Below are 20151 nucleotides of genomic sequence, written 5' to 3'. Positions count from 1 at the left end.
ATCCAACAGAGAGAAACAAGACTCTGAAAACTTCAGCGGACTAAACTGAAGAGGAGTTGGGCGTCGCTTCATCACATTTACGAGGAAATCCAAACAAAGAATGTTGTAACTCATCGCAGACTTACAGAGTTAAAAACAACCAGAAAGACACATTTCATATTAAGACAAGACTTTGACATCAGCTTATTATTTTTATTGTTCACTTCATTTGGCTACATACATTTTACAAATGTGGAAAATCCCTTCACATCTGTAACGTGTGTCTGATGACGATGGAAGAACAATGGACCACACGCCTTCTCGTATTTTTAAACGGCGGTTTCATCTTTGCGGGGCTCAGCTATGATTTCTCAGCACCAAAACAAACTGCAGCTGTTAAAATGTCAGCTAGCTTCATCTGAGAGAAGAGCGGTAAACTAACCAGAGAAATCATAACTCTGCTTCGTGTGAGCAAGATCATTAAAAACTATTCCTCTGCTACTGCATGATTGGTGATTTCTGCTGTAAATTATAAAATAAAATAAAAAAAAAATCAGCAACGTGTTGTGACAAATCTCATTTTTATGACCATATATGTCCCATTAAAATGTCCCAGAATCTCTTTTCTGCTGCTCTTTATGTGCTTTTTGCCAAGCAGATTTCTAAAATGGCACAAAAAATAATCTGAAGATATGTGATTATTAGCGTACAGTTTACTCTTCACTAACAGAAGTGGAGAAATACTAGGAGAAAGTGTAAAAAAAAAATAATGCATGTAATGACTGCATACAAGCTGCTTAGTATGGCTTCAGTTTCTCTCTCAATAATCAAAGATCAGAGATTTCTCTCATGTCTCTAAACAACAATTCATGGCCAGAAGACACTTGTTGGAACCTTTTAGAGCTCTCATCAGTTTAAGATTTTAGGTCACAAATTTTGTTTTCTTCTGCTTCAAAATGTTATTTTCTTATCCGGTTCAGAGCGGTTCCTTTTTTTAATAAATCATCTACAGAATCGTATCAGGCTTCAACCTGTGACCAGAACGGAACCGCTGGTGGTTCTTGGGTTGCCTTTATCGGTACCCAGAGATAATTTTATAGTGTCAAATAATAACAAGGTAAATATAAAGCCAATTAACTTTGCTGGTGGCTACTTAGTGATCTGTTTTAATTAATTAAAATATCCAACAAAAAAATTAAATCTACTGCCATTAAAGTGATTTATTTTAAATGTTTATTTCTGTTGCTTTGATGATTATGGCTGGGAAATAAGATACATTTTCAATCTTTCTTATTAGAATTAAATGATTGAACCTGCACCAATCATTCTGACCTAATGAGGGGAAAAAAGATTAAGTCAAATTTTCCACCTTTGTTTTAAAAAATTATTAGAGTTGTACAGCATGAAAAAAAGCATCAAATTCACAAAATTAGTTTGATAATCATGCTGATAATGAGTTGATTTAAACTCCTGACCAACAGTTTTAGTTTTCGCATAAAAGGCGCAGCCAGCAAAAAGAGGTTTCGTCAGAATTCCTGATTTTCACGTCCAGATATTCTACATCACACCTTTAAAACGTAAGTGCCACAAAGAAAAAATAAACTTTGTGTTATAAGAGTGAATGTACCTATAATAACTTAAAGTGCTAAACAAGTACTAGCTGCAAAAAAACAAACCTGTCAGACTGACGCATGCAAAAATAAAACTAAAGTTTAACAAAAGAAAACTGAAAGCAGATCTGAGTCTTGCCTGATTATTCTGAGACACTATTCAAATTCTTCCAAATAAATTATGGAGTCATAATCTAATGGTGCAGAAAGATCCAAAAACGAATCAGGAGGGAACAGTAGCTAACCTCGCCCTCTCTTTGCTCGCATGTAGCTGGAATAAAAGCAGCGTTCATCATTATTACTGCTTCTTCACTTTTCTGACGCGTCTTAAATGACTGAGATTCTGCAGAGTAATACGCTTTCTTCCTGCCAGCAGATAAATATCACAGTTCAGCACAGTTAGCTTCAAGTAAAGTTTAAATCCTCATGCGCTCTGGATCCTGACTCTGCAATCGCAATGTGCAAATGTAAACCAGCCAAACTGAGGAAGTACTGAAACCTGTTTCGCTCGACCCTGAGCTGGACTCGCCGGCCGTCAAGCCGCTTTCCATCCGCGTGGGTCTAAAGCGCCGAGCTTGAGCGTTAAAGATCACAGTTTCTCTCTTGCTTTGGATGAACACAAAGAACAGAAACAAAGAAAACATGGGAGGGAGGGTGGAGGTTGTTTTCCTGGTTTGATATATTGTTTTTCCTCTTTTAGTCTCATTCAGGTGATGCGTGTATCGGATTTAACGGCAGTGTTTAATATTTTTCTGTCCTTTATTTTCCCTGTGTGTCTAATCATCCAAACTAGACCCAAAACAATGCAGCATTTTGTTTTTTTGTTTTTTTAACCCAATAAATTTATAGAGTTCAGTATCAAAAACTGAAGTGTGTTTTTGATACTGGCGTTACTGGAGTGTCACAAGTGAAGGGGCCCGTGTTGCTGTCAGGCCCCCCTCCGTGTTGGGGTGTGTGTGTGTGTGTGTGTGTGTGTGTGTGTGTGTGTGTGTGTGTGTGTGTGTGTGTGTGTGTGTGTGTGTGTGTGTGTGTGTGTGTGTGTGAGGGAGTAGGGCTGGATGCTCGGTGAGGCGTTAACCGAATGTGTTTTCTCCGCTGTAAGCCACGTACAGGAAGCCGTCCTCGTCATTCTCCTTGTCGTACAGCTGGCCCATCGTCAGACTGCGGCACAAAACAGAAACATGACCCGAGGTTATCGCCACTGTCGAGCGCGGCGATCCGTCTCATTACGCCTCCCGCCTGAACGCGGAGCAGCGGTTCAGATTGTAAAATACTGATCAAGAACTGATATAAACAGGACAGATCTCATGGAGATCGTGAGTTTGTTTTATTTATGCTTCATCTGAGGAAAGAGAGGCATTATGGGAAGTAGACTGAGTTAGAAACAATCTCTTGATGACAATTTTTCAGATTTATGATGGTGGATTTTGTCACTTGTAGCTATGCGGAGAAACTGAAATTTCCCCAACATTTACGTTGAGTGGCGTCACACTGTGCAAAAGAAGAGGGAAGAGAGAGTCAGGGCATGGAAGGCCACTCAGTAAGGAAGAAACTGTTATTCCAAAAAAGTTAAGATTTTGCAAATGACCAAAAATGAAAGATCTGTGTAGAAAAGGTGGCCTGTAAATGTCATTGAGCTAAAGCAGTTCTCCCAGGAGGAATGGGCCAAAATCCCAGCAAATTACCACAAAAGCTTGAAAGTTGCCTAAAACCTTCGAACAGCATCATATAGTGTAAAATACAATTTTACAAAGTACTGTGGTAATGCACGCAAACATCTGGATTGTACTGATATGTTCTCAAGCATTTAGCAAACAAAAATAAATTTACTAATTCTAACTCAAAGCGGGTAAAGATTAATCAGATCTAATGTTGCAAAATCTGTAAAAAAAAAAATAAAGCTGATGTGTGATTTAGTACAGCTTTTGTGTAAACATCTGGATGTAATATGAGAACAAATGTTTAAAGAGGTGAAACGATGAACATTACAACTTTCAAAACGTAGTTATTTTAGGATTAAATGAACCGAACCCGGAGGTGAGGCCTAATCCTCACACGAAAGAAACCGATGATTGTGGGACCTTCCAGCTCTGCAGTTAAACAGATACTCGGCAAATACGACATGCGGATGCAAAAGAAAACCTAGCCTTTCACTGGTTTAGCTGTGATCCCCACTCAATTTGCATAATTAATAACCTTAAAGGATCTGAGAGTTGATTTCTCACACACAGAATGCATGGAAATAAACTACGTGCGTTAAAACCTGCTTTAATTACTTCGTCTCGTTACTGTCGTCTACTTAAAATGACACGACCGCATGTTACCAGGACTCAGTCATTTCTCAGTCTGCAGAACCTGTTCTTGTATTTACCCACTGTGGGGTCATCTGTGTGGCGCTCACCTGGATTGGGGGACTGTTTTGTCAACAAAGAGGAAGATGGCTTTCTCCGAAGGCAGCTGGATGCGTTTCCTGATGATCCACATGAACTGGGCCACCGTGATGTCCGACGGCACCAGGTACTTCCTCTTATCGATGTCAACTATCTGAGAGCCGGAGACCTTCTCCACGATCACCTGGAGGCCAAACAGGAAGCCGCCCCCGAGAGGTTAGACCGACTGCGCGCTCCAACAAGGAAGATTACGCTTGATTGCTGTTTATTCAGAAGGGTTTTCTTTTTATTCAGCCTATATAAAGTGTTTCGTTCTGCTGGCTGTCAGTGAAAGTTCCTGGAACAAATGTCGCAGTTTGGGCCCTAAGCAAAGCATTACCATTTGATCCCTGTGCAAACTGAAATTGTACCTGCGTTAACCTTGTTTATCTTTGTTCCTCCTAAAACGACACCAAGCATGCTTAAAAGCTGAGCCAAGATCAACAACCAGAAGACGCCTGACCATTTTTCATCAACAGGTCATGTACGATTTTTTCATGTGGCTGATGGTTTGTGTCACAGCAGCTGTTTGGTAGATTGGCTATGTTATAAAGGAAGCAAACAAACTTTTCCAAATCTGAACTGAGAGAATCTGAAACAAAAGTCATTTCATTAAATTCTAATTTAATATTCGAAAAAACACCAGGAGGCAGGGCGCTCTGTTTAAGGTGATATTTGAAGAATGGCTGATGATATTACAAAGCATGCAGTCACCATAAATGCTGCAGCCTTTTAAATATTTTGTGATTAAATTGGAATATTCTTTTTCCAGAGCAGAATTATGCAACTAAATTTTTGAAAAATTTCTTTCTGTAATCGACACGGGGTCAAAATTACGAAGACTGGTTTATATGTACCAGTCTTACCGAACCCGCTAAGATTTTTGTCAAATATCTCCTTTTTTAGCGGTTTTTATGGCACTAATGACCTTTACTCAACGGTAGCCTGACATGCAGCAAATGGCAGGAGCCGGGAATCAAACCAGCGACCACTGCGTCAAGGTCGGTGGTCTCAGCATGCGGTGAACCTGCTCTGCCACTCAACCGTCGGATGAAACGGTAGGATCTTAATCACACAGTTGTTGAACCCAGTAACAGCTACAGCTCTGACTGGACGTTGGACTCTGACCGAACTGGTGAGCTCACGTAACTTTAGCCGGTTTCATTTTGCGCACCTGGTGTTTAAGCAAACAACACACATTTTTAATCAAGTTGAGGTTCAGACTGTTCCAGAAACACAACACTAACTTTCTTAAGAAGAAAATACCAGAATTCGACACAGAAATAGATGATGTTTTATTAAAGTTGCGTCTGGCTTTAAAACATGCGAGGAGGAAAATAAGATCCCAAAAGATAATATTTTATTCATTCTGTTTCTTTTTCCCATGGCGAATAAATCTATAAAATCAAATCTGAAGATTCTATAAATAGGCAAGTTTGTCTGGAGTTAATTTTTTATGACTAACTTATTCAACCAATTTTGAAAACTGTGCAAATATTTGGCCAAGTGCAGCGGCTGATTTGTTCCTGTGTTTAAGGGTAAACACTTCTGGGCATTTGCATTGCAATCAGCTGTGATGCACAGGCCTGTTTCCCGAATCTCCTGTTTAATTTTTATTGATATAATGTTCCTAATTCTTCTCTAACTTCCTTGGGAAGTTGTCAGGAAGACATAATAGCACCCGTGTCTAAACATGCAGCACTATGTAAAGTTGCAATGTTTTATCTGTGCAGCAAGATGCAAAGTTGGCAAGAGATTAATTTAGCTGCAGCGAATAAGTGAGAGACTTTTCCAGATCAGAGCAGGACGGAAACCAAAAGGTGCCACAATTCAACATGTATCAAATTTATATAAATAGTTATGCTGGACACATTAAATATTGAATAATTATATGTAATTAGTAAAATTTATGTGGAAATAATTACATAAAATAAGTATTAATTACATTAAAAAGCATTAATTACTATGTTTTTTTTAAATTAAATTAAATGATCCCACAGTCTTATTACATATTATGAAATTATATTGTCTGTCCATCAGTTAGTGGGTGGGGCTAACACTGCTAAACGCGACGTGATTGGCTTAAATTATTTTATGATAAACTGTGGAATACAAAATATACACCAATCAAATATGAGATATTTACACGTCAATTTCACACTTTATGAAGTTTTAATAATTTATTTCAGTATTTAATTATTTGACTGCCTATTGCAGATATTAATGACACAGTAATATATTATTATACTTTCATATTCTACAGTTTTTATTTTTATGATCACAAACATTTATTTCTTTAATTTTGGGACTTCTGGCCCTTAAAAGACGAACCCGTTCTCTGTGAATTTTGCCCTCTAAGACAAGCACTTCCAGGATTCTGAAAAGTTTCACTTTATCTGGTTCAAATATCTGTTTGAAGAAATGTTCTTATTTGTTACATATACATTATATTAAGCTCATATAAATGGTAAACCCCTTTCCTGCATCATCCTGTTTTACTCAAAAAGCACACGGTTTGATGGCCACATATTCCTTCCTCTGCTTTTGGCCTCCTTCACCTGCCATCGCAAACGGCGCAGGCGGAGGAGGATCAGAATCTCTGACCACGTTCGACCGCGAAGAGCAGAGCGAACCGCGCTCTTGTTTTTTTTAGCTCAGTCTGTATTTCTGTCAAGAATCCTGGGTGAAAACTGAGGGAATGAGGCGAGTTTAAACTGACAGCGGGAGTGACATGTTCAGTGTAAAACGCTGTGAGGTGAGCGCTCCGAGCCGAAACTCTGCTGATTCATGGTTGGAGGAGCCGTCAGCGGCTCCAGGTAGGGAGGAGATACTGGGACAGATCCGTGTCACACTGAAGGGATTATCTCTCTCCTCTCCAGCCTGGAAACACCTCAGGATCCCACTGGAAGAGCTATATTTGCTTTATAGCCGATGCCAGGCGTATCTTTTTGCATTGCCATCAGTCTGATGATACATTAAAGATTCATGAGCAGCAAACGCTGTGCGGCTCACCTCTAAGTCGCCATTGCAGTGTTTCAGTCCAACAGAAGACGATTCGGTTCAATAAATCAGGACAAATGGAGGTGATGGGACTTTGTCACTTAGCGAGAATAATTATTACATTTTCTGAGTAAATCCAACTGGTGGGATAATACACATGTGCATTTGCATTGTGTCAGATGCTGTTGTTAAAATGATGATTACAATTAAATATATTTTTGCAAATCTAATGAGATATGCAGCAATGCAACAAAATTAGATTTTTATAAGTCAAAGAGAGTACAAATAAGTTAAGCTGTTCTTTAGAGAAAAAAAAATCAGAAAATGTAAACTAAGTGACCATCGCATCATCTAAAAACTAGCTTGAGATTTTCCCTCAGTGTATTATAAGCCTGTCGGGCCACCAGGCTTTACTTGTGCCCCCACCAGGCTTGGCATAACTTATCTTAGGTTTTTTTTTATTATTGACTTTTTTAAGACTTCTTTGTTGGTGTTTAGGCAATAATCTTCCAGTCTTCCAATAACGCATAAATATCAAGTGATGTTTTCAAATTTCCTATCAACTTTAAACATTTTTTAACTCAAAAACACGGCCGGCGGCAGCACGCGCACACCAGGCTTAGCAAGTTTTCTGGGGGAAACCCTGAGTTTTATTGTTAAAATGTTAACAATAGGGACCTTTAAAATGCAGTTCTTTACAAAAGCATTCATGGCTCTTTAACGTTTTGAGACCGTGTCACATTACAACCACAAACTTCAATGTGTTGTGTGATGGGGTATTATGTGACAGCCCGACTTAAAGATATCCATCAATGTGAAGTGGAAAGAAAAATTATACGTGGGTTTCTAAATGTGTTTTCTTAACCCTTTGGCTTGAACTTGCAGTTTTTGGTAGGAGCCAGATGGGCGGTAACCCAGAGCAGCATGGAAACCAGGGGACAAAGCAGTCAGGTCAGGGAGATCATCCTGGAGACGTTTAGAGCAGGATTCAATTATCAAACAGTTTCCCAAATCCTGGGATATCTCACAGAGCTCTGCTAAATCCATCATCTGAACACTGAGAGTACAGCAGCCAGGACATGATCGTCCAACTAAACTGAAAAGAGTGATTCAGAGAAGCAACTGAACCTCGGGGTAACTCTGGAGGAACTGCAGAGATTGAAAAACTTTTCAACCAGCATTTTTCCACAAATGTGGCCTACATGGCTAATCGCACTGGGGTCATATTGAAAGAAAGCGACAGTAAGTCATGTTAAGTGATGCAAATCATACTTCTTTGTGCCTTAAATAAGCATATTAAAAATATTTGTGGAATTATGCAGACTGACCGTCGCCTAAAGAAGAAGTGATAAATAGATATCCCCTGCCTCTGCTTTTATTTATTGACTCTGTCACTTCATCTGAACCTCGGCAGCCTTAAAATAAAGGAGCACCTACCCTCCCCCACCACTCACCGGTACTCTGTCCGGGTATTTGTTGCGTATTTTGGCTGACTCCACACATCGGTGCTCTGGGGGAGAGACAGCAAACAAACAGGAAGTCAGAGATTAAAGGGATGAGTGAGGCCTCTTGGGATTCTTGCTCTGCCGCTCTGCAGCCGGGCCCTTTTCGATAGAGAGCTCAGCAACAAAGCACAACAAGCAGAGAGATAAGCTGATGCTTGCTCATGCACACAAGTACAACATTTTCTGAATATGGCACCTTTTATGAGGTATATTCAATGCTGTCATGGAGCCCAGAAGCTGCCACAGCAGGCAGAAAATGAGCGGAGGTCAAGAAGGTGGTAAAATGTGGAAGGACTCATTTAGGTGCAGGCCTTCATTAGCCTAGATAGAGGGGCTAATTTGGGATGTTCCTAAAGAAAGGAGCTTGGAGGTTATCTAAAGAGAGTTTCAAAATAAAAGCTTGAGTTCAGAAACACTATTAGTCCAGTGATTCTTGAGAATAGGGACAAAATGGGTTTTAATTTTCCCATATTTTTTAAAATTATTTCTCAACCTTATGTATGCAAATATGACAAATAATGTTTTGGAAATGTAAAGATGCTAAGGTGCAGGCTCCCAGTTGCAACATTTTTTTTTTAAATTACATTTTTAATCGACCTGACCCAGAACTTTGTCATCGACATCTGACAAAAATAAATCTAATGTGATTTTTAAAATACCTCATTAGTGAAATTTTTACTAATTTTAAAAGACAAATGCTTCTCAAGAAACAAAATAAATATTATTTAAAACAAAAAACAACAAAGTCCATCTGACGGCGTTGACAGTGCATGACGGAGTTGACAGAACTAAAGGTGGTGACAAACTAGTGAGTAAAATGAAATCTTGATACATGTGAAGTAATGCAATTTATGTAAAATACAAAAAAATGAATTCATTGTACATTTAAGTGAGATTTGACAACAATTTCACTGAAATAGTCACAAAAACTGACGGAGTTGACGAAATGCCTCAATTTACATGATGTTATTCTGAAGGAGGCCATATTGTAGCTCATCAGGTCCATGAAAATTTTACATTATACCAAAATTAAGCTTTTATTTCACAAAATTTCATCAAAGTTTTATAAATTGTCAGTTATGGTGTTGACACATCATGGTTGTGACAAAAAACTTAGGAATAAAAACAAGAAAAAACTAAATAACATAAGCTAACCAGAGCTAACTAGCCCTCTTAGAAAGAAAAAGGAAGTGGTCATGGGGTCCTCAGAAGTTCTGGTGCCCCCCAATAATGCCTGAATTGTTTTTTTTATTTATTTTATTTTATTTTTTACATTCTTTTCATGTCTGACGGTGTTGACAAAAACTAGGGACAAATTTCAATGGAGTTGGAAAATATATAAAAATTATTTTTATTCAATTTATTGATACTTTTATAATTATTTATATGACTACTTATACTTAATTGTCATTTTAGTATTTCTTTATTTGTTTTAAACTATTATAATGTATTGAGTTCTGCTCCTGGACAAGGGATTTTACAGGCATCATCCACCGACTACAATGTTTAAAAAAATATTCAGCAAATACCTGGAAAATATACATTGTTGTGCTCACATGACCCAGGTTAGTTTAGTCAGATATTTGAAAAAAAATCATATTTTGTGTATATTTTATTCAAATTTTGTGCTTTATCCATAGGACCTGTTTTGTCCATATTCTCAAGAATCACTGAGTCATATATGGAAGTTCAATAATTTGTTACAGAAATCACAGCATAAGGTAAAATGTGTGTAAAACACAAATTCTGGCATCTGCGTACAGGTAAATGTAATTTTGCTAAATAACCTTGCAGGTCAACACCCTTAAGAAGTTGCTCAACTCTCTAATTTCAGTAATTAAACTTGATAATATTAATAAAATAAACACATGCACACACGAGGTAATATTTTAAGGTACAACCAGCTGATTAATTTGTTTTGTAAGCCCCTATCCTGCAGCAAAGACACGTTATTAGAGGTTGCTACAGCCGAAGCGTCAGCCATTATTGATTTACAGCATTCATCTGCAGGCTGCAAAGGGGGGAAAAAAAAACCAAACGTGCATTAATGCGCCTATGAGGGGAAATTGAGAAAAAAAAACATGAATGCGGGAATTGCAAAACAGAAAGGAAAGAAGGAATCAAGATGCGTGACATGACAAGAATCGGCTCCCGTTTCATAACAATCCAATCCCCTTTTCTTTTTTTTCTTTTTCTTTCTCTCTTTTTTTTTTTTTTACCGAGGGAATGGTCCTCTTTAAACATCCATTTCATCTTTGCAGGATCCCCGCACTGAGGCGTGACGGTACGAGCTTCTGGATCCGCTGAGAATGCTGGTGAAACGTCCCAAGAAAATCCAAATAAACGCGATCAAAACAAAACGTCAACAAGAAGTCTCTGCCTTTCAGCTGTCCGTCTAACACAGGGTGACGTCATCGTCTGACAGAGCGCTGCTGCCTTCAGGTGCACTCTCAGACAGTCAGTATATGCGCCTTCACGCGCCCATCTCAGTAAAATAGAACATCGTCATATATGAAATATATATTAGCATACATTATCATAGGGAGGACTGCTGACTTGAGAGTTGTCCAGAAGGCAAATCATAGATGCCCTCCAGGAAAATTGTGTGTCAAAACATATTTATTGAAAGTTGAGTGGATGGAAAAACTACAGTAGAAAATGGCGATTTTAATCCCACTGTGAATCTATAAATTATTGTTAAGAAAAAGACGAGAAGCCAGAGCCAATGATGCATGTAAGCTGAAGGATGCTAATAAAGATGCGCAGGCTTTGAATAGGCTCACCGCCTCCATGACATGCTGTGTTTGGGTAGTCATTCATGCAAAAGAAGCCCTGACAAAGTCCATACATGACGATTTTCTTTAGCAAGTGGAAAAATCTGTTGGCAATCATGTACTCAAATTTTCTGAGGTTGTTATTAGTTTTAGGGTTTTTGGATCGTCATTTATAACCTAAATTAAGCAAAAGACGCATTTGAAGTGTCACTCTCTGTGTAACAAATCTAATATGGTTTCTCGTAATGAAGGAATTGGTAAAATAAATCAAATATTCCAGCTTTGTAAGCAAATCTGCCCTGACAGTGACCCACTATACCGTTTGCCTAAGATGTAACGCCATACAATGTTGAAGAAACGAGCAAATATCAAACATGGAGAACAATCAAAAATAAACTTACATTTGTAGATATTATAGTAAGACAAACAGCAATAAATAAATACGTAAATAAAATAACATCCCATGATATCCTATGAAAATTGTGCTACAAGTACTTTCCAATATAAAGTTTTACTCTTTTCAACATATGTGTAGATTATTTTAAAATAAGCTCCAACGGTACTTGAACGCACCCTGGCTGCTAAAAGTGGCAGCCATGGAAACCGTTTGACGCTAGACATGGCGCGGTGGCTGCTAAAACTCTAGAAGAAAGCTAGCACAGCTAGCATCTGTAAACGCCACATTTTGTCAATATTACGCACGTAAAGTCGACGTTGGAGACAGCTAGATGGACGTTACCTAACGGGAGCAATATGTTATTCACCTCAATTTGTTTTGTGTGAATGTTTGCTCACTTTAGATCATTCGGTTAGCATCTTCGCTAGCTTTTGCATCACCGATGGCTTTCTATGAAGTGTACTCTCATCCGTCTCTGGTCCGGTACCGAACCAGCGTTTGTACAAAGGCCACCCTGTTCCTGGTGGTTGTTCTGTGCCTCACATACATCGCGCCTCTGTTGGTCGCTTACAGAAGCCAAGGTACAGTGGTGTTTTTTTTATGTTGCTCTAGTCCCTATGTGTTAATTCGCTGATAATACTCTTAACAGCTGGGAACAACGGCAAAAAATGGTTTAGGTCGAGAACTGGAGTTGCAAACCCCTATTATAAGGGAGCATAACATGGATTTGCAAAGTTGCATGTGACAACTTTAAGACTACTTCATCAAACTAAAGGTTTTTGGCAGAATAAAAACTAACACACACACACACATAACTATCACCTCAGTAGTCACTCGTTGTGACAGCTAAATCTTGTTAAACTGAGAACAATTATACTAAAAACAGGAGCAAATCCACAACACAATCGCTGAAAAACGAAATTAAGACATTTCTAGTGGCCTAGTCAAAGTTCAAACAATCTGAAAAGAATGTGAAAGAAACCTCAATGAATTGGAGAAAAGTTAAATAAGAGTGTAACGACATTTTACTGAGCATTAGATGGCTGTAAGTGTGGCATCATGAGATGCACTCAGGTGTTTCTTGCAGTTTACCTATTTTTGCTTCAATTTTGTTTAATAAACGAAGACACTCTGCAATTTGTAGATTTTTAGGTCAAGTTTTTTAATGTCATGCCTCAGAATGACTGTAAAACCGATTATAAATACCACTTAAATGTAGATTTTATCTATTTATTGAAAAGTCTTGGATATAACTTGGTGAATTTGCAGACTCTGCATCTTCTAAGGTTCTTGTAGAGTGTACATATGAAGCGCAAATTATAAAATATTATTATAAAATAAATGTTTGAATTGTAGTGAAATGTACAGCTGGACAATGCATTTTCAGTTCTCAGCTGTTGTTTCTATTTCAGGTTTCTGGATTAAGAGAAAAACTTATGAAGAACAGCCAGTGGTGAGATTCCAGTACCAAACCCTGCTGTTCGCAGCCACTAGTTTACAGGGAGACTACGTTGCCTGGAGCACATTTCCTCATCTCAACAACATGCTTGGGACCAATCTAAGGATTCCCGCCGTCTCTGTAAGAACAAAACACTGATAATATCACATCAACAGCTTTTATAAAGGATGCAGTGTGATCTTTTCCTGTGCAATGTTTCTGTTGTTCACTAAAGTTTAGTAGCAATTTTATGACATTAAAAGAGAGAGGCATCAGCCACGTGCAAAGCTTCAATAATTTGAGTGTCTGCTTTTGTTTTTTAATACCCCTGAAAGTCACTTTTGCACCATCTTCATCGAGTGTTGCTCCATCACTACTTAGTTTCCATTCAAGACGGGTTTAGATCTAGATCTGATGAGTTCACCAAATTGCTTTTTACCATTGACCAAAGTTGCTTTTAGAGAATGTTTTCTTTATTCACTGCTGGGTTTCTATAAAAAAACTGAGTTAGTCCACTTTTTTGGAGGAGGAGTGATGTTTACTATCTACTTGGCATGTCCAGAGAGACTTTCTTTTTCAGACATTCCAGACAGACAAGGTTTCTTCAGAGGAAATGACTCTATTCCTGTCCTCTTCTAGTGCTCTGTGCAGAATATATGCTTTTCTTTGAAACAAGTGGCTTACCTGCTGCCCTTCTTGACATTAGACAGTGTTTAAAATTACATCCCTTCTTCAGTCTCCGTCTTATCGTGTTCAGGTTAGGAAACTGTAACAGTCTAAGACAAACGCTCTTTCTTCTATTTCTTTATGTATCTGCATCACAGGTGAGAGAAGAGGACCAGAACCAAGATGGGAAGTTGGACCTCTTGACATTTCAGCTGCAGCTTCCTCTGAAGTCTGATGAGCATGTATACAGTATTCAGCTGCTGCTCACCTTCAGCTACCAACTCTTTGTACGTATTCTTTATGTAAATAGCATCTTTTTTTTTTTTTTTTTACCTAATATGTAGTAAATAATCGTAAACCATCCAGCCACAAAGAGATTATTCTTACATTACCCCTTTTTTTCTCCAGCGGAAGTCCACTGTAGTGATGCAGAGCCTTGCGTTTGTGCAGCACTCGTCTCCTGTGCCCGGAGCAAAGATGTTCATCAGTGGAGACCTGAGGCTGCAGCAGAGGATTCCCCTACCTCACCGGGGGCTCCACAACACATACAACGTAAGAGACCACGCACACACTTACACACATCTCCCTTGCCATCTCCCTTCAAACTAATATTTAGTGCGTCAGCCACATTCTGCACTTGTTCAGAATCGAGCTCTCAGGTGTCATCCAGTCTCCTGTTTTGTTGCGAAGGTCTCAGTGATCGACGGCGCCAGCCTTTTCGCAAGTTCATACGACCTGATCAACATCATGAGGCGCTACCAGGAGAGAAACTGTAAGTTGGCAAAGGGAGTCATTTTGTTTGCTTGCCGTCTCTCCGCACTGGGATTGAAACGTATAATTTTCTTCGCTGCGTTCTCTGACCTTTAGTGTCGACGGTGCTGTCCGGTCCAGTGCTGGTCTGGACCGTGGGTCGAGCTGATGGCTCCCCCTTTGAGCTGAATGCTGAAATCCGTTATCCCTTGGAGATCATCAGATATCCTTTAACAAGAACAGAGACGGGATCGGACCTGTACTTTATTTTTGGGAGTATAAAATGTGACGTTAGACAAATAAGTAGTAAGTTTAGGCTAGTGACTGTCCCATTTCCAAAAATGTTCCCAGTTTATTTTCATTAAGAAATTCCAGCTCTGATCATTTAAAATGCCATAAAACAGAAAAAAGGCATGATTAAGAAAAAAAAGAATGTGACACAAGTTACACAATTAAAACTCCCCATCATTTGATTTATTTTTACTTATTTGCACTGGATACGAACATTTTACACAGTTATGTAAGAACTGCTGAAAAGCAACAAGTTTAATACAGAAATATTCCCTAAAAACGGTAATGAGATGTGTAAATATTTGTAAACATTAACTTGTTCTGACCTAGTTCAGACCAGGTGAGTCAGAAACACTGAGGCATTATGGGAATCTGTACTAAAGAACATATCGAAAGCCAAATAAAGATTCTGCTGACAGAGCTACATTTGCGCCTTAACTGCCTCCCTCCACCTACCGGCCCGGCTTTTGGGAAACCATCAAGTTTGCCTGGATCCAGTATGTCAGCGTCCTCCTGATCTTCATTTGGGTCTTTGAACGCATCCAGAGATTCGTTTTCCAGAACCAGGTCATCAGAACCGTACCCATCCCTGTGGGAAAACCTCACTTTTCCTGATACAGGGGGTAATATGTTTTCTACATGTGTAGACTATCTGAAATCAGCACATTTTCTCAAATAGCTCCATATTTTTGATATTGTTTTTTTAACTTCATAATCTAACTAAATGTTAAATGAGAGAGTTGATCCGTTCAGGACTTTTTATAGCACTGTCACAAGAACACACAGACAAATAAAGAAGGTTTTCATTAGTGAGAATGAATATGACACCAAGAATAACATGTGGTGAGACCAGAACTGAAAAGAGGAATTGATTTTACATACTTGTGCTTCTCAAACTGCTGTGTCTGGGCAACACTTCTCCGATATCACACATTTAAGACTTAAGTAGGTGTCGCTTGTCAAGAGTCAAGAGACACGACTTTTAACAGTCATAAATTTAAAGTACACATTTCCCTGCACAGTTTAATTTATTACTGCATCTGTGAGGTCAGTATAAACATCCTGAAAGGCTTTTTTCCTGTAACAGCAATGTACGACACAGCTGACTCCCACTGAATACCCCTTAGATTCATTTCAGAATCTAAAACTTATGGACTCACCGCAGGACAGAAAGTTGTTTCTGTTTGTGCTGATGGATCAGACAGCTGATTAGACTTTTCTTTGTAAAGGAAAACTTACAAGGAAAGCACATTTGTTGTCTTATAGTGTTCTATAGCTTTTCTGTGTAGTAACCTAATAAACCTTTTTCCTAGAAGATAATTATTCTTCTTTTTCTGCTGTTTTATAGCGTTTGAAATGTAAAGATTTTGTGAATCGTCTATATTTTTGCAACTTGAATGTTATACACTTTAAAACAGTTTGTGACATAAATAAAAAACATTATTTTGTACAGTATAGCTTTGGTGGACCGATGGCGTTCTTTCTTTGTCTTTTCTCAGTAATTCAAAAACATTTTTTGTATATTTGCATGAAACTCTGTGTTTAAAAGTTAGATTATTAAGAGTTATTTTTTCAGATAACCTCATAAAGGATAGTGATATTTTTTCTTGTAATTCTTTAAACAATCATTTAATATTGACAAGATGCCTTATTTTTTAAACTGTTAAATTTAATATTTCGTTTCCATAAGTATTTGCAACTTTTGCTCGTTTTGTCTTCACCTCACACTTCCTTCCTTTCTTCCTTCCATCCATTCATCTCGTCTTTTGCTTTTCTAATAGCAGGTTGTGTGGATTGCATCTCGAGGATGAACATTATCTGTAATAGTTGCCTTTATAAAGTCTGCAAGGGAACTAAGATCAAGGGAGGTGCAGGTGGAGGGGCTGCCAAGAACCGTAACCTCAGTTTTCTTTTCATTGAAACTCAAAATGTCTAAGGACGTCCAAACCCAGATCTCGTCAAGGCAGTCCAGTAAACCAAAGAGGCGTCCTTTCTGCTGAGGCAGGTAACTTTGCACATCATCCACATAAGGATGTGGATGATGTGCAAACATTCTTGCACCATTGCACCATTCTACCTAAAAATGCACCATTCTGCCATTTTTAGGTAGAATGGTGCAAGTGTATACCATTCTACCTAAAAATGGAGCAGAGAGGAAGCAGGTAGAGAAGAGAAGGAAAAAACAGGGACCTAAGACTGAGCCCTGATGAACTCCAAAAGGAAGACCCGTGAGGATGCAGATCTACCAAAGCTAACACAGAATGTACGCCCAGACAATTGGGACCTGAACCCATCCAGAGCAATGCCCCTCGCACCCTCCCACTGCTGTAAGCGAGAGATTACAACTCCGTAGTCCACTGTATCGCATGTGACTGTCAAGTCCGAAAGTGCCAAGAACAACATAGTTACCACAATCTGTGGTGAAATGAATACTAAAACTCCTCAAAGGCCTGACTGAAAAACTGCTGTGATTTTATGAGGCTTAGCACTTTGTTAGAGTTGCTGTCATTCCAAAACACTTCAGCCTCGTCTGCACTAATTTAAATGTGCATCGCCCTTACCTCCAATGTTCACCACTGAGTTATTTCTGTTGTTATGAGTTTAGATTTTAAACAGTAGAAGCTTGGAGAAATCTACATTAGTCTTTTGTGAGCCCAAATTGAATTCTTGATATCAATAGCTTTTAGAACTTAAGTGGTAGAAATACGCCCTTCTCTAAAAATTCAAAGAAACAACAATATTCTGAATTAGCTTTCTGAATTATTGCAGTAATATGGAGCCTGTCAACAATACATCTGGTTAAGAATAAAGTTTTAAATTGACAAGACTTTAACTTTTTATTGCTGAGATGTTGTAAACAAAGTTTTTATTTTTCCTTTTACACAATAAAGCGAACATTTTTGGGAAGAACCGAAGATGCAATTTAAACATGCAGGGAACAGTAACAGTTTCTGTAAGGAAATACAGAATATTACTTAAATCAGCAAATGTGTTTCGTACACTTGATGTTGCTAAGATTTTTGTGTTTATCTTCCAAGTAATTTCACTTTATTTTCACAAAAAGTGCCATCAGTTCCTGAAAGTTGAGACCCATTAACACCTCGATGAAACCCAACATTAGAAAGATCCGTTTTTCTGGTCAGCTGTGCTTTCAGAGGGGCGTCTTTTCATTTAGCTTCTTCCCGCAGCCAGTCTGCCCCAGGAAAAGTTTGCCAGGATCTGCTTTGTTTGTTTTGGTTGTGTCCGTGGCTCTGAGCCCATCCCTCTGAATTAGCTCATATAAATGACTTATTCCACTGGTTAGTGCCAAGCGGAGAATTGCGTAACTGTTACACCCTCTTGCACTTTCCTTGTTGCTGCTGAGGTCTTCAGAATAATTCAAGTCAGATGAGGATGCTAGGAGGCCATTATCTACTCATGTGAATAGGGAAGTACTGTTTGCATGTAATAGAGCCTTGTCCTACTTAGCATTCATTGCTGCTAGCTCCTTCCAGTACAGCCATTCACAGAAAGTGCTGATGTTGGTTTATTGGAAAATTGATGATGAGAGCACGAGAGCCCACCTGATTTGAGGTAGTTCCTTGTTATTTGTTACAAACTTCACTATGCTGTGAAGTTAGTACCAATGGTTGGATTTGGGCTGCTTTTTAGTGGTGATTAGAAGAAATGTTGACACTAAATATTTGCTTACGGGACATAAACAAAAAGGAACAAAGTAAAGTAACATAGAACAGGTGGAACATAGAAAATTTGAGAGACCCCAATATAAGCTGAAACGGACGACAGAGAAACAAGAAGCGTTTTCGGTTAAAGTTCTTTTCCACATCTAAATTCAGGAATGGGCTTTGGGAGTCGAATCTAATCCACCTGAGCCATGCTCCAGTTCAAGGTTTGAAACCAACAGTGAGATTTGCCTAATTACTGCTAGCAATATTAGCTAAAAACAATAGGTGCACCTCCATTTCAAATGTGCGCCAACCTTTCTCAATATTCTGCTAATGCTGAAAAAACACAGTTAAAATCACACATGAATAAGTTTGTTCACATAAGTCATTAAAAAACACCTTCATCCTCCAGCTACTTCCTGTTGTCTTTTTCTTCGTGGTTTGCGCTAGTGGCAACATCCGGTTGTTGATCACGTGACTCGCGTGATGCGAAAAGTGTCTCCACTGCAAAGTTGATACGGCTAAAACACCATCTTATCCTAGTGCCAAAACTCTTTATTGAAAAGAATTTTCTATTAAGCAAATTTATTTTCTAAATGTCAAATTGCGCAATTATATGGTCGATGGAAATGCAGCTAATGGTAGTAGTAGAAACACGCTCACTGAAAGAAGCTGTTATTTGAAAGTTTGAACGAGAAACAAATCCTCAGACTTTTGCCAACAGTTTTTTTGTTGTTGTGCCACTGTGAGGTAGCCATGAGTAGAAACCCACAAACTTCTCTCAATTATTATTTGTTTGCTTGTGTTAATGTTGCTAAGATCTTTGTGTTTAGCTTCCAAGTGAAATCTGTCGACTTCTAATTAAAAACGTAACAGAACAATCTTCTCAGGGCATCCTGAGGAGGTAATGCAATTTAAATCAGGTGTGCTGGAATCACCACAGCTTATAACTTAAAAAATAACCTATTGCAGTGGACATTCTTGAATAACGAAGGAAATAATGAATGGATTCCCGATAGCCATGCTGCTCTGTATCTCCTGTTGGCATGACAGAGTGCCGTCTGTTTTTTTGTTTGGTTTTTTTTGGTCTTACATGTTGGCGTGACCTTTTCAAACTGATTCCAGACTAGCGCTTCAGAATAAAGCCACCGTCCCATCTAAATGCAGAGTGGCTCGCGTTTGGAAGCAGAGAGATGAAGGACAGGATATGAGCTTGCTGTGTACAGGAACCAGATGCATCCTATTACTCTGTCCTAGGGTATACTGGGAAAGGGAATCATGTGATCAGTCTAGCCTTCTTTGAGTTTATTTACAGAGATACTTTCAGATACTAAATGTATTTCCTAAATCAAGTAATTGGAAAAATGCTACAAGGTAAACGATCTTGTAGCAACAGTGAATGTGAACTTCTTTGGGTGTTACCTATATGTAACTAGAAGCGTTTGGCCTTCTTTTGCTATTGAGTGGAGGTGAAATATATTATCTGCTTTCCTGCCTGCTGATGAATAGGTAGTAACTGACCGTGAAAACAAATAAGAAAGAGAAATGATGAAGTGAAGAAGCTGACACAAATACACTGCAACGGTGAGTCACTGTTACATATGTATTTCAGATTTTTAATTGTTCATTCTAGTGAAAACGCATATG

At 38.6% G+C, this 20151-nt stretch overlaps 2 protein-coding genes across 3 annotated transcripts; one reads left to right on the top strand and one right to left on the bottom strand.

Moving 5' to 3' along the window:
- Positions 1–178: 178 nt before the first annotated feature.
- Positions 179–10951, bottom strand: gabarapl2 (GABA(A) receptor-associated protein like 2). 2 transcript variants are annotated; one of them, XM_081607939.1, is made up of 5 exons: positions 10743–10951; positions 8473–8528; positions 3991–4163; positions 2633–2750; positions 179–2566 (listed from the first exon to the last, which is right to left on the bottom strand). In XM_081607939.1, exons 1-4 carry the CDS (start codon positions 10774–10776, stop codon positions 2663–2665), a joined length of 351 nt encoding a protein of 116 aa, XP_081464065.1. In that variant the 5' UTR covers positions 10777–10951; the 3' UTR covers positions 179–2566; positions 2633–2662. The 2 variants fall into 2 exon arrangements, with proteins under 2 accessions (XP_081464065.1, XP_008410012.1); XM_008411790.3 differs by having other exon boundaries at positions 179–2750; positions 10743–10950.
- Positions 10952–11867: 916 nt separating this feature from the next.
- On the top strand, positions 11868–16294 carry tmem231 (transmembrane protein 231). Its single transcript, XM_008411793.2, has 7 exons — positions 11868–12275; positions 13107–13273; positions 13957–14085; positions 14207–14350; positions 14489–14570; positions 14666–14771; positions 15292–16294. The coding sequence occupies exons 1-7, from the start codon at positions 12137–12139 to the stop codon at positions 15452–15454; spliced, it is 930 nt and encodes a 309-aa protein (XP_008410015.1). The 5' UTR covers positions 11868–12136; the 3' UTR covers positions 15455–16294.
- The last annotated feature ends 3857 nt before the right edge of the window (positions 16295–20151 follow it).

This window comes from Poecilia reticulata, chromosome 6 (genome assembly GCF_904066995.2).
Source record: "Poecilia reticulata chromosome 6, P_reticulata-male-v2, whole genome shotgun sequence".
NCBI lineage: Eukaryota > Metazoa > Chordata > Actinopteri > Cyprinodontiformes > Poeciliidae > Poecilia > Poecilia reticulata.
This window is presented reverse-complemented; position numbering and strand designations above follow the sequence as displayed.